The 23,249-nt window shown below is 44.4% G+C and overlaps 1 protein-coding gene across 2 annotated transcripts in view; it reads left to right on the forward strand.

Moving 5' to 3' along the window:
* The window catches only part of LOC111080316, a 99,279-nt gene that overhangs the window by 54,197 nt on the left and 21,833 nt on the right, over positions 1-23,249 (forward strand). For both annotated transcript variants that reach the window (XM_022375856.2, XM_022375855.2), the window contains exons 4-6: positions 18,257-18,378; positions 19,060-19,212; positions 19,270-19,498. In XM_022375856.2, coding sequence (XP_022231548.1) covers positions 18,257-18,378; positions 19,060-19,212; positions 19,270-19,498 — 504 coding nt within the window. The remainder of the gene's footprint in view (positions 1-18,256; positions 18,379-19,059; positions 19,213-19,269; positions 19,499-23,249) is intronic.

Here is a 23,249-nt window from a genome sequence, read left to right on the forward strand (position 1 = left end):
AAGATCGGCCGAAAGAGTAGGCAGTCCATCAGCCCGAACCCAAGACACTGCACTAGGCAGTCCATCAGCCCGAACACAAGACACTGCACTAGGCAGTCCATCAGCCCAAACTCAAGACACTGCACTAGGCAGTCCATCAGCCCAAACACAAGACACTGCACAAGACAGTCCCTCAGTCACACACCCAAGACACTGTACTAGGCAGTCCATCAGCCCAAACACAAGACACTGCACAAGGCAGTCCCTCAGTCACACACCCAAGACACTGTACTAGGCAGTCCATCAGCCGAAACACAAGACACTGCACAAGGCAGTCCCTCAGTCACACACCCAAGACACTGTACTACGCAGTCCCTCAGTCACACACCCAAGACACTGCACTACGCAGTCCACCAGCGCACCATTCACCCACGAGTTGAAGCAGCAGAATTTAAGTGAATGAAGAAAGTGAATGAAAAGAAACCAGAATACTAAATAAAAACCAAGAACAATCCAACAAAACCGTCGCCTCATCATTTCTCGCTGCCTACTACATTCTTTTACGAGCCAGGCCGACACCTGAAGTCACCTACAAACTACAAATTGTCTTGTAGCGGACCCTGGACAGACTGATGCTTACCTCAGCCTGAAATAGGACCTCACAAGTGGCGCCCGAGCAGGGACTTTTGGTGACTTTAAGGAGACTAACACCTTAATACGGAGCTTTGTGGAGTAAAGACCCACGGCCACTGAAAGAGACTAGGCTAGCAAGGATCAATAACCGTCAAGCACAAAACGCAAAATCCGGTCGCAAGCAGAAATACCACCAACAACACGTAAGTCAGTGCTACTAACCACAGAAACACACCATGGAAGCCCACGGAGCCGGTCAACCCGACGAATTTTGCCCGGAGGGACACCATACCAATCCAGGAGTCACCAACGGCTGGATCTACAAACTCCGGCGGGATGAGCTGGAAGTCCTGGCCGAGGAATTCGGATTCGGAAACGACGGAACAGTCGAGGAACGAAGAAAGAGATTCGCCGCACTAGTCGCCGGAACACTCTCGCAGAATGCCTGGGTTCGACTGGCAGACCTCGAACGGCAATACGCCAGACCAGCAGGACGCTCCAAGTCGCCCATGCCCACCACTCCTGGGCCGTCTGACCAGCGGAAAACCGACCCAAAAGCCGGGTTACAAGTCCCCACAGCGGTACAGCACACCCTGCCCACCACGCATCGTAACGCCAGCCGATCTGCCCAGACCTCCAGTTACGGAGACCAGCCGCTCGCCCACCCAGAGGATCGTGCCAGCCATGGACTCTTCCACCGCCCACATCGCGGAACAGATTCGGAAATGGGGGATCAGGTTCGACGGACAGGACGAACTACTCGAGGAACGTGCTCTCTCATATGGGGTGGACAAAAATCAGCTACCTCGGGCCATGACAGAGCTTCTCACCGATCGGGCAAGTCGCTGGTACCGCACCAGCCAACTACAAGGCAGCTCATGGGCATATTTCCGCCAAGAATTCTTGACTTTCTTCTTGCCGCCACGGTATTTTGAACAATTGGAAGACCAGATCCGAGCCCGCAAGCAAGCGGTAGGAGAATTGTTCAAGGATTACCTCATCGAGATACGTCTACTCATGCACCACGCCAGGTACGACGCAACCAAGGAACTGAACAGGATCTACGATAACGCCCTGCCAGCATACCAGATGTACGTGCGGCGACACGAACTACAAAGCTTAGCACAGCTCACAATGTTGGCCACCGAGTTCGAGAGCATCCAAGAGCGGACCATCCCGACCACTTTCGCACCCCCGCGGAACACTCCAAGATACGCAAGGCCGGCTTCAGAGCCGAGGAATTGCGACTCGCACCAGACGCCATTTCTGAGTCCCCATTGGGCATCGACACACACACCAGGGAGACCACCAGCTCATCCAAACAGTACGGCGAATCCCGACGTAGCCCATCACATGATCACGACCCCCATCACCAACCCACGCGCAGCCTGTCGCCGGTGTGGTGAAGCGGGGCATGCGGCATACGACTGCCATAATCCCTCCATCCTATTCTGCTGGGAATGTGGAAAACGCGGCACACGGACCGTAAATTGCTGCCGCCAGAACACGTCGGGAAACGACATGCGTCCCCAACTGACACGGGATCAGCCCGGAGCGACGCCCCCTCCAACCCGCGACTAAAGAACTCTATACACGTGAGCAACGGCCGGATAGTGGCGATTGTGACCATAGGAGGACACGCAACGGAAGCCACAATCGACACCGGGGCATCCAGAAGCTTCATCAGCGCAAACCTCGCCCGACAACTAGACAACAACACCAACCTGCAAGATGCATGCGTCTGCATACGCCTGGCCGATGGCTCGGTCAATGAGATCTCACAAGTTCTACTGGCGCACATCAAGCTGGATGAACGAGAGGTTCAAATCCCGCTCCTGGTCCTGCCAAACATGTTGGGAAAAGTCATTGTCGGCATGGACTTCCTAGGTGCCACCGAAACGACGATCCAATGCGGCTCCACGATGCTACAGCTACGAGACCGTAACCCCATGCCCACTGAACCCGTGCTTACAACTATCCACGTACAAGACGCCGAACCCCGATACCAGAAACCCCAACAAATCGCAACGAACCTACGTCCACGACCTACCACAACGCACACGGCACCCAATAACGCAACGCAGCACTTGACACCAAAACCAATCGCACCGAATACGAAACGCCGGCCCTCAACGGAGAACACGAATCCGAGGCCAACACAAGCCAACCACAACCAAGCAATCGGGAAAACGAGTCCCACGGTCACTACGGAGCAACCGCGTCCTAGGCCAACCACAGGGTACACACACCCCAAACAAACCACGAGGATCTCACACACGAGACAAACACACTTGAACCCGGCGCTCGACACAGGAAGCCCAGGTCCAAGACAAGCAACAGAGCAAGCACGCAGAGAAACCGCATCGGAAGCAGGGAACGCACGGACACCCTCAAAACCGACCGCCAGCAGCGAAAAAGGACAACGGCAACCACCATCCGACAGCCCAGCAACACGGGAAACAGCCACGCTAACCCCACGCTGGTCGGGGCCCATAATTGAACTGATATCCACAGAGCCCCTCAACGCGGGCCCGGAAACCAGGACGATACCCCCACGATGCACCGACCGCCGCTCTGTCGTACCCACGGCCGACGCCACACCGATCCTCGCCAACACAATGGAGTACCTTCCGCGTACCGACTTGACTGCTAGCGCCATGCACCGAGCCATGCCTAGAGCCAGGTCCGAGATCTTCGTCGCCCGTACCAGCTGTTGGTCCAAAACAAGAGGAATCACCGAGACTCACCTGTTCATGAGCCAAACGACCGCCAATACCACCCAAGTATTGCATCAGAGATATGAAACATATCTACCCACGGCCAACGCCACACCCATCGTCGCCCACATAAGCGACTACCAACGGAGGATCGAAACGCCCAGCGCCTTCGACACAACCCTCTTACCGAAGACCCCAGCCAGCCATTTGACTCCGAAGCCGCCGATCCAACCGGACATGAGCCCGAACCAGTCCCGGAGCCGTGGCCGCCGGACTTGGCCCCGCAGATCCAAGCATTTACATTCGACAGACCCATCCTACCGAAAGACCAGAATCAAACGTTTGACCCCGGAGCCATCGAACCCACCGAAGACGACCCAGAACTACCGACGGATCCTTGGCCACCCGACATAGCACCGACGATTCAAGAATGCCTGGACAAAGAACGACCGAAGAAAACCGCCGAGAAAACCATCGTCATATGGGATAATCGACCCACCAAGCAGACACCAACTACAAAGCACCCAGAACAGCAGAAAGGCCACGATCACAGCAGCAGTAGAAAATATAACGTTACCGACGCCACGCTAAAGTGACGAGATTAAAAGCGACGAATCCGGAGACTCGGCACAAGCCAAAGGACAGGAAAATGGCGAACCTCAGCACCCGCCAAGCGACGCCACTAATCTCTCCATCACCCACCCGGAAGAAAGGGGGGGGGGGGGGTTTAACGAACCATGGTTCTAGCCATGGCTCGTCACAAACGGCGAAGGGTCAGCGCATCCCCGCTGGCGGGAGACAATAATCTAACTGATATACACAGAGCTAGCGAACCATGGCTCTAGCCAAGTCTCTCCTCACAAAAAGCGGTGAGTCAGCACCCCGGAAATAAAATAGTCTTAAGCAACGCACGCAATTACTAAAATTAAGAACTCTCGATCAGCGAAAACCACAGCACGAAATTCTCGGTCACCCACTTCTTGGCGATATTTCGCAACCACTCGGCCTCGAAACATCGACCCAAATTCAGATATCACCTCCGCGTTGCAGAGTTGGCAAAAACTCATTTCTTTTGAAACCAAATACCCAATTCCCAACTGCACCTTCCGGGTTGCAGCATCAGCAAAACCACCCTGACTCACTAAAAATTGTCAACGAAGCATCAAGCTTCGACCTAGTTACCACACCCTACAATTATTATTACCCAATAACCTTAAGTCAGCAAGAATTAATTATTTCCGGGTCTCAGGTGCGATCGCCAGCTGCATAAAAGGGCCAAGATCGGCCGAAAGAGTAGGCAGTCCATCAGCCCGAACACAAGACACTGCACTAGGCAGTCCATCAGCCCAAACTCAAGACACTGCACTAGGCAGTCCATCAGCCCAAACTCAAGACACTGCACTAGGCAGTCCATCAGCCCGAACACAAGACACTGCACTAGGCAGTCCATCAGCCCAAACTCAAGACACTGCACTAGGCAGTCCATCAGCACAAACACAAGACACTGCACAAGGCAGTCCCTCAGTCACACACCCAAGACACTGTACTAGGCAGTCCATCGGCCCAAACACAAGACACTTCACAAGGCAGTCCCTCAGTCACACACCCAAGACACTGTACTACGCAGTCCCTCAGTCACACACCCAAGACACTGCACTACGCAGTCCACCAGCGCACCATTCACCCACGAGTTGAAGCAGCAGAATTTAAGTGAATGAAGAAAGTGAATGAAAAGAAACCAGAATACTAAATAAAAACCAAGAACAATCCAACAAAACCGTCGCCTCATCATTTCTCGCTGCCTACTACATTCTTTTACGAGCCAGCCCGACTCCTGAAGTCACCTACAAACTACAAATTGTCTTGTAGCGGACCCTGGACAGACTGATGCTTACCTCAGCCTGAAATAGACCTCACAATAGCCATGTATGTCGTATGTCCGTCTTGATTGCCGCCTAGGTCTTACAGACTATAAAAGCTAGAGCAACCAAATTTTGTTTCCAGAGTCATGTGATATCACACTGCTACAAGTGTATTTTAAAATTTGTCCCCGCCCCCATCCGCCATCACAATAGACCAAAATCTGTGGCATCCAAAATTTTGATAGGTACATACATATGTATAGATATATGTATGTACATATGTTATACATTTATCTAAATTTATTTTTTAATTAGTTTTATATACCCGTACTCGAAGAGTTAAGGGGTATATTGTATTTGTGGTAAAAGTGGATGTGTGCAATGCAGATAAAATTAAAAACGCCGTATTGTAGAGAATGACCATATCTACCAGATGGCCGAATCTTAATCAGATCTTATCATTATTATACCCAGAATAAAGAAATTGATTTTCAGTTGCTTCCCCCACCTCCTCCAGCACGAGGCCACGCTACTAATTCTCTTTCTCGCTCGCATACACTCTGCCCTGTACAATGCGCGACCTTTGCGGAGGAGATGTATAATCTACATTTCAGATGTGGAATCTAGATGTGTAGATAACAGATGTAGCAAAAATATGTTGTTCAGTCGCATATTTATGCTGTAATTAATATTACATAATATACACTTATCGAATAAGTCAGGTCGACCCATGTAACGGGAGACATAATAACAAACGACAAGGCATTGTAGCTGAGTCAACAATAACCGCTTCTGCAGCAATTTCTGCCAACGATGCGATCGCTCGTCAGAGGGCAAAAACACTGGTGCAATTGCTGACTATCACAATTGCCCAATAACACAATATCATATTAAATCCAAATTAATTCAATATTAATTCCAATTCCCTTTTACCATATTCTTACTAGACTCAGCACTTTCTGTACCTTTTGTTGCCTATAAATAGAAATTAAGTTTGTTGAATAAAATCAGTATCAGAAACAGTACCATCACTGCCTGTTCACTCATTCTCTACAACTGCAATCAACAGAGGCTGTCGCCGTGTCTTCAGACCCTCATTTGCTCGACGTAGGAATCCCTCTCCGCAGTCCAACTGGTTCAAGTTCTAGTTGCGACGACAAATTTGTAGACGGTTTATGTACCGTATGCATACCAAAACACACACACAAACACACATTAACATTTGGTGACCCCGACCCCAAGTAAAAGGCGAAATGGAGGAACACGCTGTCACCACGGAGACTTACAGCAAATTGCCTTCACTATGTCGCCGACAAAAGGCCATAGTAGCGTCCATAAAACGCATTCTGAGACAATTCTCAGAGGCGGGAGGACGTACATCAAGTGATTTGATAAAATCACTATGGACTCAAGCTCAGAAGTCCATTTTACTATTCACGAAGAATACGATAACCCAGAGGAAGGAGGATACAACATGGAAGCCTACCTGACCCTGGAAAAAGAGGTTCAAAGTGCATTGGCAAAACCAGCCACATCAAACATTAATGACGTGCAGCTTCCATGCATTAACATTCCCAAGTTTGATGGGGACATACTGAAATGGTCCCAGTTCTATGACCTGTTTTCATGTATGATACATGAAACAAACATGCCCACAGTTCGGAAGATGTGGTATCTGAAAACAACCGTACCTGGAGAGGCAGAAAGATTGATCCGACATATCGATCTAAAGGAAGAAAACTATTTGAGCGCCTGGGAAGTTCTGATTGATACATACAACAATCCCAGAGACCTCGCTAGCACGGTATTAAACCGCTTCCTAAATTATAACACAGTTAATGACGACTCCAAGTCATTAAAAGAGTTGTACGTTACAACTATCGAATCCCTGGCATCACTAAAGGGATTGGGCATCAATATATCCACATGGGATCCAATATTGATTGCCGTCATCAAAAATAAGCTGGATGTCACTAACAGAGCCTTGTACGAGCAATCATTGGGAAGCTCAAAGGAAATACAGCCCTTGGACACAATGCTTCAGTTCCTAGAACAAAGAGTTCGAGTTCTAAGAACAGGCAAAAAGACACAAATGTCAAGGAAAGAGCCAAAAGGCACAACATGTGCAACAGTAAATACTGGAAAATCGAAGACGCCTCTCTGCTCATTCTGCAAGAAGGCAAGCCATTGGCTCTACGGATGCGATGAGTTTCGCTCCAAATCACCATCAGAACGACTAAATTGGGTACAAAAGCAGAAATTGTGTGTCAACTGTTTTAAAACAAGCCACAAAACAAATGCATGCCCAGGTCGGACATGTTTCAAATGCGACAAAAAACACAATACACTGCTGCACTTGGACATACCATCGGGCGTAAGTACAGAACCAAGAGCACCGACGGTTGGCGCAGCAAGTAACAATAATTACAACCTGTTAGCTAAAGCAAAAGTAGCAGTAGATGCAAACAATGGACAGAGAGCCAATTTCAGAGCCTTGCTGGATTCAGGATCACAGATCAACCTGATCTCTGAACGAATGGCATCAATGTTGTCAGTAAAACTTAATGATACAACATTACGCATCGAAGGAATTGGAGGTCAGTCAAAGACCAGCAGAGCACGAGTAAATTTTCTAATAAAATCACTTCACGGCGGATTTACGCAAAGAATTGAAGCATTCGTACTACCTCAGATAATTGCTGATCAACCAGCGCAGGCACTCGATGAAATGAACTTGAACATACCAAACAATTGCCCATTGGCAGATCCGGATTTCTATAAACCGGGAAAGGTCGACATGCTCATCGGAGCAGAACACTATTATTCGCTACTACTCCCAGACCAAAAGCAGCCAAAGTCAGGAGGTCCGTTGCTGCAAAATACAAAATTGGGATGGATTGTGGCAGGAAAAATCAGGTCTGCACACAACTCCGCATCCATTTGTGCAATTGGACTCAACGAGCTAATGGAAAAATTCTGGACTCTGGACAACTCAGAGACGGAAGAAAAACCACGCACGCCAATCGAAGCACATTGCGAAGCTCACTTTATAGAGAACTTACAAACAGCATCGGATGGCAGGTTGATAGTAAAACTCCCTTTTTCCGAACACTCTTCAGCCCTGGGGGGGTCTTTGGAAACTGCAACGAAACGATTACTGGCATTAGAGCGACGGATTTCACCAGACACCTGGAACGGCTATGTGGAATTTATGAAGACAAGACAAAAATATTTATGCAACAGCTGTGGGAGATTAAACTCGATTGGGACGATGAACTGCCATTACAACTCCAAAACGAATGGAAGGAGTACCGGGAGGACCTACAATCATTAAACTCAATGGATATTCCCCGGCACGTATATGATGGAAAAGTGCCACTCACCCAGGATCTACATACCTTTGTAGACGCATCGGAACGAGCCTATGGCGCGGCAGTGTACATACGAGCCACCTACAAAAACAATCAGGTCTCTGTACGACTATTATGCTCAAAATCTCGAGTAGCACCCACCGCCAAACAATCCCTACCACGTCTAGAACTGTGCGCTGCAGTTTTAGGTGCCGAACTCACCAATCGAGTTAGAAAGGATCTCCATATGAATCTTGACACAGTATCAGGAAGCTTCTGGACTGATTCCACCGTTGTACTGTCCTGGATTAACGCATCGGCGTCCACATACCACACATTCGTGGCAAATCGAATCGCCAAAATCCAGGCATTGACGAACCAATTACAATGGCGTCATGTTTCATCAGCCAACAACGCAGCAGATGTCCATTCAAGAGGAATCCTAGCAAGCAAGCTAAGGGATCATAGTCTATGGCTATACGGACCATTATTCTTGCACGGATCAGGAGATAAATGGACAAAACCACCCATCATTGAGCCCAGCAATCTCGAGAGAAAGGCTAAGCATGTCAGCTTGCCACTCGCATCTAGCTCTCTCGGAGAAGAGTTATACACATGCAGACATAGCAACTCGTTCAACAAACTACAACGTATTGTAGCGTACATGTTTCGCTTCTGCTAAAAAACTAATTGAGCACCTACAACGACACTTTGCGCAGGAGAACTAAGGCGTGCTCGCACTATGATCCTACGAACGATTCAACAAGTTGAGTTCACAGCGGATTTAAAACAATTAAAACGCTATCAAACAGTGGATAAAAAGAGTTCGATCATTTCGTTATCTCCCTTACTAGGAGATGATGAGCTCATCCGAGTTGGCGGAAGACTCGAAGAAGCTCAAATTCCGTTCAACGCAAAACATCCAATCCTGCTACCGTATAACGACCCAATAGTCAAAATGATTATGCGTGAGCTTCATGAGGAAAATCTGCATTGCGGTGCCCAAGCATTAAGGGCAATCGCAAGACAACAATATTGGATTATCAACGACAAGACGATGGCTAGAAGCATCATACATAGCTGTATTACATGCACCAGAGCCAGACCAAAGCTGATGCACCAGATCATGGGCAATCTTCCAGCACAAAGAGTCACGCAAGCACGCCCATTCCTTAATGCAGGCGTTGACTACTGTGGACCAATTATGATCCACCATAAAATCTGAGGAAAACGGCCAGATAAGGCATACATTGCCGTATTCTGCTGCTTTTCCACAAAGGCTGTACATCTGGAGTTAGTAAGTGGCTTAACCACAGATGCATTCTTGGCAGCACTCCGCCGATTCCTTAGCAGACACGGGAAGTGTCAGACTATTCATTACGACAACGCAACGAATTTCGTCGGCGCAAATAACAAGCTAAAGGAATTGAAAGAAGCAATATTTAGCGAAAAGGCATATGCACTGATCACAAATCATTGCAACAAAAAACAAGTGGATTTTAAATTCATTCCTCCTCGGGCCCCATCGTTTGGCGGCCTCTGGGAAGCTGCGGTAAAATCAGCGAAAAGGCTGCTAGTTACAACCACAGAAACAGCATCCTTGACGTTTGAGGAGCTGAACACAGTCATAATCGAAATTGAAGCAATTCTCAACTCCCGACCCATAACTCCAATGTCAAATGATCCAACGGATACAAGTGCGCTTACTCCAGGGCATTTCCTGATCGGTGAACCTTTGACCGCAGCACCTGACGTCAACACCGATCGTCAAGAGAAAACTCTGGTTAAGCGCTGGGAATTGGTTTCACGCTTAAAACATGCATTTTGGAAACAATGGTCTACGGAATACCTCCACGAACTACAAACTCGCCATAAATGGAAAACCACCGCTCCAAACGTGACCGAAGGATTATTAGTTTTGGTGAAGGAAGACAACCTTCCAGTAATGAAGTGGCCAATGGGTCGCATCATCAAAACCTATCCTGGGCAAGACAACCATGTACGAGTGGTTGATGTCAAAACATCGTCCGGCGTATACAAACGCCCCATCAGTCGTCTCGCCCCATTATTCTCAGAGGAGGTAGCAACAAAACGCTCCAAAAATGCTATTCAAGACATTGCGGAAATAGAGGAGCCACCAACACAGCGAAAAAGGTTATCATCACCTACACTAACATCCACATTGGTAGTGTTACTTCTCATGCTGCCATTAGCATTTTCACAATCAATGAATGTGACGCAATTTGCAAACAAGCCTGGAATATTCTATGAGAAACTTGGAACCTCAAGAATGACCACTTCCAAATGGACCATGATTATATACTACGACTTGGATCCATATTGGAAGGATATGCAAGTCATGTCAGCCGGAATGTCCGAACTAAGACACATGTGCCCTGAACTAAAAAATGTTCCAGCGTGCAACTCCATATTTCAACACTTTCAACATTTTTACAAAGAACTACAAACAGGAAATATGCTAATGAAGGCCTCTCGACAACGCAGATCACCGCTGGATATAGTAGGAAACGTGGCACACCAGCTTTTCGGTGTACTTGACTCTACATATGCTGAGAAAATGGCCAAAGTAATCGAAAAGGTACAAACCAACGAAGACTTTCTGCTACGTCTACTACGAAATCAAACGTCAATTGTCGACTCCACAATTAACGTGATCAGGAAGGATAAGTCAGCCATGGACAACCGCCTAAAGGTATTGGAACAACAAGTGGCAACCATCAGCCGAGAAAGAGGAACATATCATGGCGATCATCTAATTCAGTCATACCTAGGGCTCACAGCACAACTAACTCTGCTGACAACGAGTCTTCAACGTATGCAGTCTGACATATCTGATGTATTAATCGGCATTCACCATCGGACAATAAGCCCAACGCTAGTATCTCCTGAGCAATTAAGAGAGCAACTAGACCAAATCCTGGATCACTTGCCAGCTGATCAAATGCTGCCTGTCACAACACAAAATGTGTTGTGATTTAATTATACAGGCTAATGCGAGCCGAAGGAACACTGACTACCACACACGTAATTTTCAAGGTGACACTACCGTTAGTTTCAACATTTCAGCTCGAAGTTTTCAGTATCATGCCGATTCCAGTCTGGGACTCAACAAGTTGGAGCTTGTTCAATCTCAAAACGACCATAATCACTGTAAACACTCACCGAGATCAATTCATGGGATTTACTCCAGAAGAATTTCGACGCTGCTTTAAACTACTCAACGCAGAATACATCTGCTTTGATCATCAAACAGTCTTCAATGTCGACAATCGCTGTGAGTTTCAGCTGTTTAACAATAAAACAGCACCTTTATGTGAAGTGACCCACACGAAGGCGGACATGGTGTGGTCCAAAACTCAGCAAGCAAATAAATGGATTTTTGCAACACACTCTACAATGAGACTTCAGGCAGTTTGCAACGGGTCTCCATCAACCATACAACTAGAAGGAACTGGCTTGCTCTCACTGTCACCTGGATGCACTGCTCGCAATACAGAAATAAGCATCAGTACCTTCAGCACAACAATCAGTGAAATCAAATCAACCTACACTCGATTTGGGGACATACGCTTACCAACGACACCCCCTTCGCCAGCAACTGCACAATTGGAGAACCAGACATCAAATTATCTTCAAGAATTGGAAGATTTACGCCTGCAATTAGTGGCAATCAATCAACAAAGGCTGCCACACCATCTCAACACAGTGCAGCATCATCAAATCGCTACTTATGCTGCCCTAGCAATATCAATGCTATTGATTATTGCGTTCATTCTCCGGAAGAAGTATCAATCATGGAACCCAAGGCCGTCAACAATCAACCAAGCAGAGCCACGCGGATCATCACCCCCAATCCCCATTCCACGCCGCTTTTCAGTCGACTTGGGCGATGGTTGAACACCAGTTCAACGGCCGGGAGAATGTTCAGTCGCATATTTATGCAGTAATTAATATTACATAATATACACTTATCGAATAAGTCAGGTCGACCCATGTAACGGGAGACATAATAACAAACGACAAGGCATTGTAGCTGAGTCAACAATAACCGCTTCTGCAGCAATTTCTGCCAACGATGCGATCGCTCGTCAGAGGGCAAAAACACTGGTGCAATTGCTGACTATCACAATTGCCCAATAACACAATATCATATTAAATCCAAATTAATTCAATATTAATTCCAATTCCCTTTTACCATATTCTTACTAGACTCAGCACTTTCTGTACCTTTTGTTGCCTATAAATAGAAATTAAGTTTGTTGAATAAAATCAGTATCAGAAACAGTACCATCACTGCCTGTTCACTCATTCTCTACAACTGCAATCAACAGAGGCTGTCGCCGTGTCTTCAGACCCTCATTTGCTCGACGTAGGAATCCCTCTCCGCAGTCCAACTGGTTCAAGTTCTAGTTACGACGACAAATTTGTAGACGGTTTATGTACCGTATGCATACCAAAACACACACACAAACACACATTAACATATGTAAAATGTAAAATATTTTAAAATTCTACATAAATCACAAATTTATATACTGACTGAGTACGGTATAAAAGTAGAGTCGCGTCCACAGAAGTTCACACTCACACGTTCCTTCTCATTTTTGTTTAAGATTGCGCGGAGCATAGAGCATATGGAACATTTACCAATGGCACAAACAACGCAGATACCGATAAAACATCTCTTTTCTTCGGCATCATAAACGCTACTCTCCGCCCCAGTGGCGTAGCTACGTACGTGCACAACGGTGCGGCGCACCGGGGCCCTTGAGCTTAAGGGGCCCCCAAGCTCATGTGCCCAGACTCTGACCAAAAAATCACCAAAAAATCTCTCACTCCTCACTTCTGTTTGAAATGCAAGCATGAACTCGACTTGTATAATTAAGCGTCGTTTAAGGTATTCTTCATAAAATTGGAGTAAGCTGGAGTAACGTTCCAAACGGTAAAATACGATTTTCGGAGGGTTTATCAACCAATTTCAGATGAGCCTTTTTCTTCATTAATTTATATGCACCTATAAACAACAAAAAATAAATTTAAAAAAACGAGAAGGAACGTGTGAGTCGCTTCTTTGGACGCGACTTTACTGTGAGCTTATGATGATGATGTTCCCCAATAGCATGGGTCCAATAGGATGGGTTTCAGCAATATGATGGGCTTCTGCTTTCAATAATAAAGACGACTCTCCTTTTCGTGCAAAGAATTACTGAAGTTTTTATTTAATCTTTTCCCTACTTATAGGGCCGAAAGCTTAGTATATAATGTACATAAAGTGAAAATAGTGTTTCGACACCGGAGACTGCTGGCTTAGGTCCTCGCCGGATGTTGATTCGAATGTGTGTACATTCGAATCTCTGCTGTTGTGGCGGAATGTGCTGTCGCAGACGATGTCCGGGTTGAACGATATTTGATTCGGCCATCTGGTCACTCTCTGCGTTTTTAGTTTTATCGTATCTTTAAAATTGTGCCTGACACAGATTATCGTCCTTTCTGGTGGCGGAAGGGGGCGGGGCGAAATTTTGAAATACACTTGTAGCAGTGCATTAGTCTGCATTAGTCAAAATTTGGTTGCTGTAGCTCTTATAGTCTCTGAGATCCAGGCGTTCCTTAAGACAGACAGACAGACATAGAATCGGCTATTGATGCTGATCAAGAATATATATACTTTATGGGGTCGGAAACGTTCCCTTTTTGCGCTACACACATCCACTTTTACCACAAATCTAAAATACCTCTTAACTCTTTTTGAGTACGGCTGTAAAAATTTAATCTATCGGAAAAAGTCGGTTCTCTTAGAAGCGTAAATAAAAAGTTAAATTTTGTCGAGTATTGTAATTTTGCGAAAAGTAAGGCAAGATAAAGATTGTAATTTTTTTAAATGTACAATAAAGTTTTTTGAACCCATACATTTTCAAATAAATAATTCGATTTACCTCATGACCTAATACTAAAATTACACTAGTCAACACTAGAATTAGGCTGTGGTCCAAAATAACTTTTTCTTATATCTTTCAGGGTTTACATTTTTTTAACGAATTATGGCTTTTTATGGTGTAGTTTTTTTTAAAAGAATTTTTTTAAATCTGGTATTTTTTTTAATGTTTTTTTTTCAGAAGTAGTGCTTCTATTTTGCATATAACTTAAGTATCTTATATCTGGTTGCATATAACTTTGCAGTTCTGAAAAGCTGACAAATGTAGCTATAAATCCCACCCAGACCCTTTGTATCTGCAGCTTAACGCCTGAAAGATATTAAGCTTTCAAATGAAAATTTCATAATTTTTTGCGGTAAAAAAAAAATTCTTGGCCAACATTTTTATACCCGTACTCAAAAAAGAGTTAAGGGGTATATTAGATTTGTGGTAAAAGTGGATGTGTGTAACGCAGAGAAGGAAACGTTTCCGACCCCATAAAGTATATATATTCTTGATCAGCATCAATAGCCGAGTCGATAAAGCCATGTCTGTCTGTCCGTCTGTCTTTCTGTATGTCTGTCTCGATGAGCGCCTAGATCTCAGAGACTATAAGAGCTGGGGCAACCAAATTTGGTTTCCAGACTCATGTGATATTTCACTGCTACAAGTGTATTTCAAAATTTCGCCCCGCCCCCTTCCGCCCACACAAAGGACGAAAATCTGTGGCAGGCACATTTTTAAAGATACGATTAAACTAAAAACGCAGTATCGTAGAGAATGACCATATCTACCAGACTGCCGAATCTGAATCAGATCGGATCATAATTATAGCCAGAATTAAGAAATTAATTTTCAGTTGCATCCCCTGCCCCCTCCTTCCAACGACAACGCAACTCATTTGCCTTCTCGCTCGCACACTCTGCCGCGAGCAAACCCTAGCGGAGTAGATGTAGAATCTAAATGGTACATGTACAATCTACATGTTAGATGTAGAATATATGTACAATTTTTTTTTTCAATTTTAAAATTCTAAAAAATCATATGCTCAAAAATGTAAATACTGACTGAGTACGGGTATAAGTAGAGTCGCGTCTTTAGAAGCGACTCACACGTTCCTTCTCGTTGAACTTTTGTTGATGGAAAAAAGTCAATAGCACTATTACAGGTATTAATAGTGCTAAAAACTTAAAAACACGATCTGATGGAAAAAAATGGAGATCATATTTGAAATCAGCGACCTCAAATTAGTAAATAACTTCAATCAATTTTAAATCAACACACAACAAGTTCAATTTTGTTCCCTTGTGTAATTAAATTTGGACTGAAAAGTAAACATTTAAAACTAGACACAAGCAATTACAACAGTTTGAAAACAAAATGGAACAACAAGTATAATAATAATAAAGTATAATAAAGTAATAGATAATAATAATAATAAAGTATAATAATAATAATATTAATAGTATAATAATAATAGCTTGAGTGATAAAACTATTTGAACTCACTTAACACTAAAACATATTTCTATCCAAGATAGCTCTCAGGCACAAGAGTTTTTCAGAATTTTCCCGTCAAGTTAGAACACAGAATTATCGAGTTACAATTCCCGCCATAAAACTCGACTGACTTCGGTTAGACCGCTGCAAACACTAACGTTCCGCTGATGATCTAGCGCTCTCCAAAAAATACTGGGCTCGTCAAAAAAAAATAATTCTCACTAGCCGAGCTTGAGTGCTGTGCTTGTCTATCAACTGAGACCGGAAAAAATAAAGGTTTATATTATGGCTGCTGCAATTTGTTGACCCCTTTATTAGTCGCCGGGTTGAGATTGGGTTCCTTCCCTATGCAATCGTCTTTTTTGGGGGCGTATTTCGAAAATCGTAGGCAACTTGGCCGTCTGGCGTCGCCGTCCCATCGTCCAAATAAATGGGGACCAATTGATCTTAGCGTTTCGCTCCATTCTCCCTCTGCAGCTTCGAGCCGTTCCAAAGCCGAGCCCCCAGCCAGGTGAAAAAAATGCTGACTGGTTACCTAAACTGGGGAAACTGGCGACTCAAGAAATCAAATTTTTCTTTCCTCGATCTGCTGGGTGATAGCTTTTGTTTTGCGACTATTTTTTGGAGATGAACTTGAAAATATACTGCTGTCAAACGACCTGGTCAGTCGCCAAAAAGGGCAGAGATCGAAGCCACGCCACGAGGCAAGCTGAAAACTTCAGGTCTCTCCCAAAAGAGGTGTTCCCGAGAAAGTTGACAATTAAGTCTGTTAAATTATCACTGCCTTTCTTTGAACTTTCTCTTGCCCCCAGCCCTTAGACCTAGATGGCGCTTTATTTGCTGTAGCTCTCCCCAATATGACTGCTGGTGGCGCTACGACTTTCCCCTCTGCGCTGGTCCAAGCGTTACATATACGGCTCTGGTCCGTTGACTTGGTTAACTTGTATATGCTCCCTCTTGGCAGAAGCTTATGTAGCCGATGTCTCGCGTAGTTATATCGCGCCTTTCTATCTTTCCTTTGCTTTCGTTATCGCTTTCTCGATCGCTCTTGCGCTCTGCTCGAAGCCTCGTGCACGGGCAATTTGGCCCGCCTGCCCTTGAGTAGTATTGATCTCGCATATCATGAAATTCATCTTCTATCTGACACAGTCTTGAACCAACCCTGCGTCTCCATTCGACCCTGTATTGAGTCGATCAATTGACGCGTCATGAGCTCTCGCTTTCACATCCGCACACCAGTCGCTAATATTCTGCCGATCCATAATACACCACATAGGATGGGCCAAACATTTTTTTTTCGAAATTCAAACGGGACACCCCCTTGTTTTATTACCTTGGATTTAATAGTAATTTACATATTTTTATTTTTTAGAGGTTGCTTCCGAATTTTACAAACAATTTTAATCAAGAAAATTCAAACAAAATTTTTTTTGCGGAATGAGTTGGATAACCAGCAACCGTCCCGGCCCCGGGGCGGGCCCGGCCGCCCGAGGCGCGGCCAACCCGCACCGGGAATCAGGGGAAGCAAACCAGAAAAGCCGGGGGCGGCGCGTGGCGCCAAAACCAGGGCGGCAGCCCCCAAACAACGGGCGGACCCCGTCCGCCGGCCCGGCAGGTGGAACAGCCCCCCGGCCCCCCCCCCCCCCCCGGCCCCCACCCCCCGAACCCCCAGAAAAGTCGGTTCTGAGAAAAAAGGCGGTGTAATTGGTGAAATCTATTGCACATATGTTGATACCATTTATATCATCATTAATCAGTTATTAATCAGTAAAAAAACCTGCACGAACTAGTTAAATAAATATATCAGCCTGGGCTGAACTTCTTGATTTTCACCAATCGTTAATTTTTTAACAGTAAAAAAAATTAAAAATACCTTATTATCAATATGAAATAGTTTCTAAGTTTCAATATTATTTGAAAAAACCGACGAATTAAATTTTTTTTAATGTATTTTTAACCAAAAAAGTGTATTTCCTTTTCATGGTAGCAACCCCCAAACATTAAACCAAAAATTTGAAAATAATTGTATAATTTTATTGAATAACAAAGAACAGAACAGGGGGGTGTCCCCTTGAAAAAACAAAAATGTACATGTATTAAACTGAACAATCATCGACTTGTATAAACTTATCGCAAACTACGATACTGAAGAAGCTCAGTAGCTCAAAAAACATTTAAAAAAATATTTGTAATATAGATTTGTAATATATACCTTGGATATAGTCTTTATGGGTAATTTTTCAACACCAGCTTTATATAAAATATGTTATTCAACCCTTTTAGCTAAAAACAAGGAAGAAGATGCGAAAGAGATGATCCGTAACATGATGAAGCCCTTCGTATTTCCAGTGCCGTCAACAGTATCATTTACAAAAGTACCTGAAGAACCTATAGCGCTATTGAAGGTAACCTAATTCCGATTGCATGTTCTTTTTATACCTGTACTCAAAAAGAGTTAAGGGGTATATTGTATTTGTGGTAAAATTGGATGTGTGCAACGCAGAGAAGGAAACGTTTCCGACCCCATAGTGCATATATATTCTTGATCAGCATCAATAGCCGAGTTGATATAGCCATGTCTGTCTTGTTGAGCGCCTAGATCTCAGAGACTATAAGAGCTAGAGCAACCAAATTGTGTTTCCAGACTCATGTTATATCACACTGCTACAAGTGTATTACAAAATTTCGCCACGCCCCCTTCCGCCCCCACAAAGAACAAAAATCAGTGGCAGGCACAATTTTAAAGATACGATAAAACTAAAAACGCGGTATCGTAGAGAATGACCATATCTACCAGATTGTCGAATCTGAATTAGATCGGTTCAGTAGCGACCCGCTACTCATTCTCTTTCTCGCGCGCACACTCTGCCTCGATCAGTGCGCGAGTGCCTGCTAGATGTCGATAATAGATGTAGCAAAAAAAATTTTAAATGTAACATTTTTTAAAATTCCACATAAATCAGAAGCTCACAAATATATATACTGACTGAGTACGGGTAGAAAAGTAGAGTCGCGTCCCCAGAAGCGACTCACACGTTCCTTCGCGTTTTTATGTGTGCTTCAAATAAATATATTTTTACTTGCAGGACCTATCAGATGCTCAATCCAGCAAATCAAAAACATGTAGAAGAAAACAAAGTTTTCCCACTAAAACCGATTGCAGCGATGCAAATAATGAAAAGGGGTCGGAAACTTACAATCATTCAGATTTCGAACCAGCAGAAACAAAAGATAAAAAGGTTCTTATAAATAAACTTCAATATATACATATATTAATTTAATTTATACATTTTTAGAACATTCACATTTTTAATGCCTTACCTGGCGTTCAAAAGGACATGTCATGTTCTAACTGTGGAACTCTTACCACAACGATTTGGAGGCGAAGTGTTCGAGGAGAAATGGTCTGCAATGCCTGTGGACTATATTTCAAACTTCACGGAATCAACAGACCACATTCAATGAGACGCGATACTATACACACTAGACGCAGGCGTCCTAAAGAATTTGAGAGATCTAAAAAAAGTAAGTAATTAAAAGAAATCAATGCATGCTTGTAACATATCTATTGAATGGCAGTATCCATACCGTCATTGTCAATAGCAGCTTCACCTTTAACGAAAATGATAAGCTCTTATGAACACAAGAAAAAAAGGCTGAGGGCCGAAGCTTCAAATACCCATGCAAGTTTTCGAAGAGAAGATTTAGGTCCAGAGAGTTTAAGTGAGAAAAGAACAAATGTAAACGTATAAGAGCACCCGCTCGGTAAAGAGCACAAGCACTGTAACCAAAGCCAAAGTGAGCCACACCCGGCAACAGTAACAAGACGAGCGTCGGATCACTGCAAGTGAACGAGGAGAGAGCACGCTCTCTCTCCCCTGCATTGCAAAGTGGATCATGGAGTGCTCAGTGCCCATCCCCCGACTCGTACTGCCTAACCAGCGATTTGCTAATATCGACAACAACTAGTACAATGCCCTCGCTCAAAACTGTGTCTTCGACCGCAGCAACGACAACAACCACAACAACAACCACTGCAATTGCTCAGCGCCCGATACTGTCGACCCACTGCGACAAGCCCCACCTCTCCAAACCAATAAGTTCAAAAAACGCTAACGGAGCGTTAATTCAGACTGGGCTCGATCGCTATGTGCAAATCAAAAAAAAATTGAGCCCACAAAATGTGAAGAACAACAATGCAGCAACAAAATAACTAAAATAACCGAGAACACTGTGCCACATAAGGCACTAGCCAACAATAGATTTACGAAACTAAGTGTCCCAAATGGAGATGACATCGCCCAAACACCCAAGGCCAACAAATTAAGAACGCCACATATTTATGTTCGACAGGCAAATTGTGCTGAACTGGTCAAAAAAATAACTGAGACAATTGGCGCAAACACATTCTATGTCACGCCCATAAAAAGGGGTAACATAAATGAAACAAAAATACAAGTCAATGACGAACAAAACTATCGTTCAGTTGCGAAATACCTCGAAAATGAAAAAAATTAATTACTACACCTGCCAACTTAAAAGTAGCAAAGGATTACAAGTGGTCAAAGGAATCGAACCAACAGTCCCAATCAATGAGATAATTGATGGACTTAACGATATGGCTTTCGAAGTCAAAATGGCTATGAATATAATAAAAAGAAATAAAATTCCCCAGCCAATGTTCAAAGTAGAACTGACACCTGAAAGTATGCATATATATAAAAATGAAGTTCACCCAATATACAAGCTTCAATATCTACTGCACCGTAGGATCACCGTTGAGGAACCACACAAACGAAATGGACCGGTCCAATGCACAAATTGCCAGGAATATGGACACACGAAAACCTATTGCACTCTACGGGCAGTCTGCGTTGCCTGTGGTGATGTTCATCTCATTGAGGCCTGCCCCGTAAATAAGGACGACCCATCTGCCAAAAAATTTAGCAACTGTGGGGGAAACCATACTGCCAACTATAGAGGTTGTCCTGTCTATAAAGAATTGAAAAATCGTCTAAACCAACAAATATCTGCAGCTCGAAACCCGGTCGTCCGACAAAACTTACCATATATACCATTAACTACGACTTCAGGAGTTTCTTTTGCTCAGGCGTTAAGCTACAACAACGGGTCGTACGCCTCAGTCTCTAAGCCGACACTTCAACCAACCACAGCTGGAATAATGCAGCATCAGGCATCAAATCAGCTCCCAGAAATCTGCTAATCCATCCCAATGGCCTAGTGGAATTGAGTCAATGCTGGTAACTATAACAAACACAATGGTAGCAATACAAAAAACGATGCAGGAGCTTATGCGCAACCAAAATCTCCTCCTGGAGCTCATAATCAAACAGAAATCTGTTTAAATGGCCTGTCTAAATATATGTTTCTGGAATGCAAATGACATTTCGCAGCACAAATGCTAGCTCCTACAGTTCCTCGCTCAACACGACATTGACGCCATGCTCATATCAGAGACTCACCTAACAAATAAAAACTATTTTCACCTCGATGGCTATAACTTCTATGCAACAAATCATCCCGATGGTAAGGCACATGGAGGTACTGGCATTCTGATCAAGAATCGCATTAGGCATTATCCATTGCCTTCATTTGCTACACCTTATCTACAGGCAACAGCAATTCATATTGAAATTCAGAGCGGCTACCTAAACCTAGCCGCAGTATACTGCCCACCACGCTTCTGCATTTCCGAAACAGAATTTGCAACATTCTTCGACCTACTAGGTGACCGATTTATAGCAGCTGGTGACTACAATGCCAAGCACACCCATTGGGGATCTAGACTTACCAACCCGAAAGGAAGACAACTATATAACGCAATAATAACCCCACGAAACAAGCTAGACTTTATCTCTCCGGGCAAGCCCACATATTGGCCCACAGATCCAAACAAGCAACCCGACTTGATTGATTTTGCAGTTACACGAAGGGTGCTGCAAGCTTAGATTAATGTAGATCACTTAACAGATCTATCATCGGATCACTCGCCCATTCTACTTCACCTTTACGACCATCCACAGCTTTCGGAACGCCCACACTATCTAACTTCTAGCAAAACAGATTGGCTCAAATACAGGAAGTACATAAGCTCTCATATTGATAGCTGCCCAAACATTAATTGTAAAGATGACATTGATAGGTCAGTCGAAGCATTGGTATCCTTAATGTCACTGGCGGCAAAACACTCCACACCAATAATAGCATCTAATAAACTTTCCAACAGCAGTCGTACTTCTAGGCACATTGAAGTTCTGCTACGCGATAAAAGAAGTCTTCGTCGAGAGTGGCAAGCACACAGATGACCTGCCTCGAAAGAGCGGCTAAATATAGCCAACCACGTACTACGCAGAGCCCTAGAAGATGAAAAACCCGAGCTCAAATATCCTATATGGAGCAACTTTCCCAACTAGCAAACGATTCCCACTGTGGAAAGCAAAATCAGGCGTGTGCCCACCAATCGAGAGTGAATCACCTTTGCGTACACAAACAGGAGAGTGGGCTCGCAGCAACAAAGAGAAGGCAAATACATTTGCCGTCCATCTAGAAAACGTCTTCAAACCACACCCAACAACAAACAGCTTTGTGTATTTCCTTACTGTGATATTCAACAGCATGATGAAATGGGGCTATTATCCTCAAGAATGGAGGAAATCAGTCATCACAATGATCCATAAAGACGGAAAAGACAAGTCCAAGCCAACATCATATAGACATATCAGCCTACTGCCTTGCCTATCAAAGATATTTGAGAAGCTGCTCCTGAATCGTATCAAGCAACACCTACAGATCAACGGTGCCATCCCGACTCACCAATTTGGATTTCGCGAAAAACACGGAACCATTGAACAAGTAAACCGTATAACCTCTGAGATACGAAATGCATTTGAAAGACGGGAGTATTGCTCCGCTGTTTTTCTGGATGTCGCCCAGGCTTTCGACCGCGTTTGGTTAGATGGCTTAATCCCCAAAATCAAAATTTTACTTCCACAGAACATCCATGGAATATTGGAGTCATACCTACAGCAAAGAAGTTTCGCAGTACGATGCAAAGATTTCCTCTCTGAATGTCATCCAATTGAAGCTGGTGAAGCTGTATATCATATTCACAGCAGATCTACCGACAAACAGCCTAACAACAACTTCGACATTTGCTGATGATACTCCCATATTAAGTCGCTCCAAGTGACCAAGAAGGGCCACTGAACACTTATCATCTCATCTCGTGGCATTAGAAAAATGGCTAGCAGACTGG

The sequence above is a fragment of the Drosophila obscura genome, unplaced genomic scaffold (assembly GCF_018151105.1).
Source record: "Drosophila obscura isolate BZ-5 IFL unplaced genomic scaffold, ASM1815110v1 contig_137, whole genome shotgun sequence".
Lineage (NCBI taxonomy): Eukaryota > Metazoa > Arthropoda > Insecta > Diptera > Drosophilidae > Drosophila > Drosophila obscura.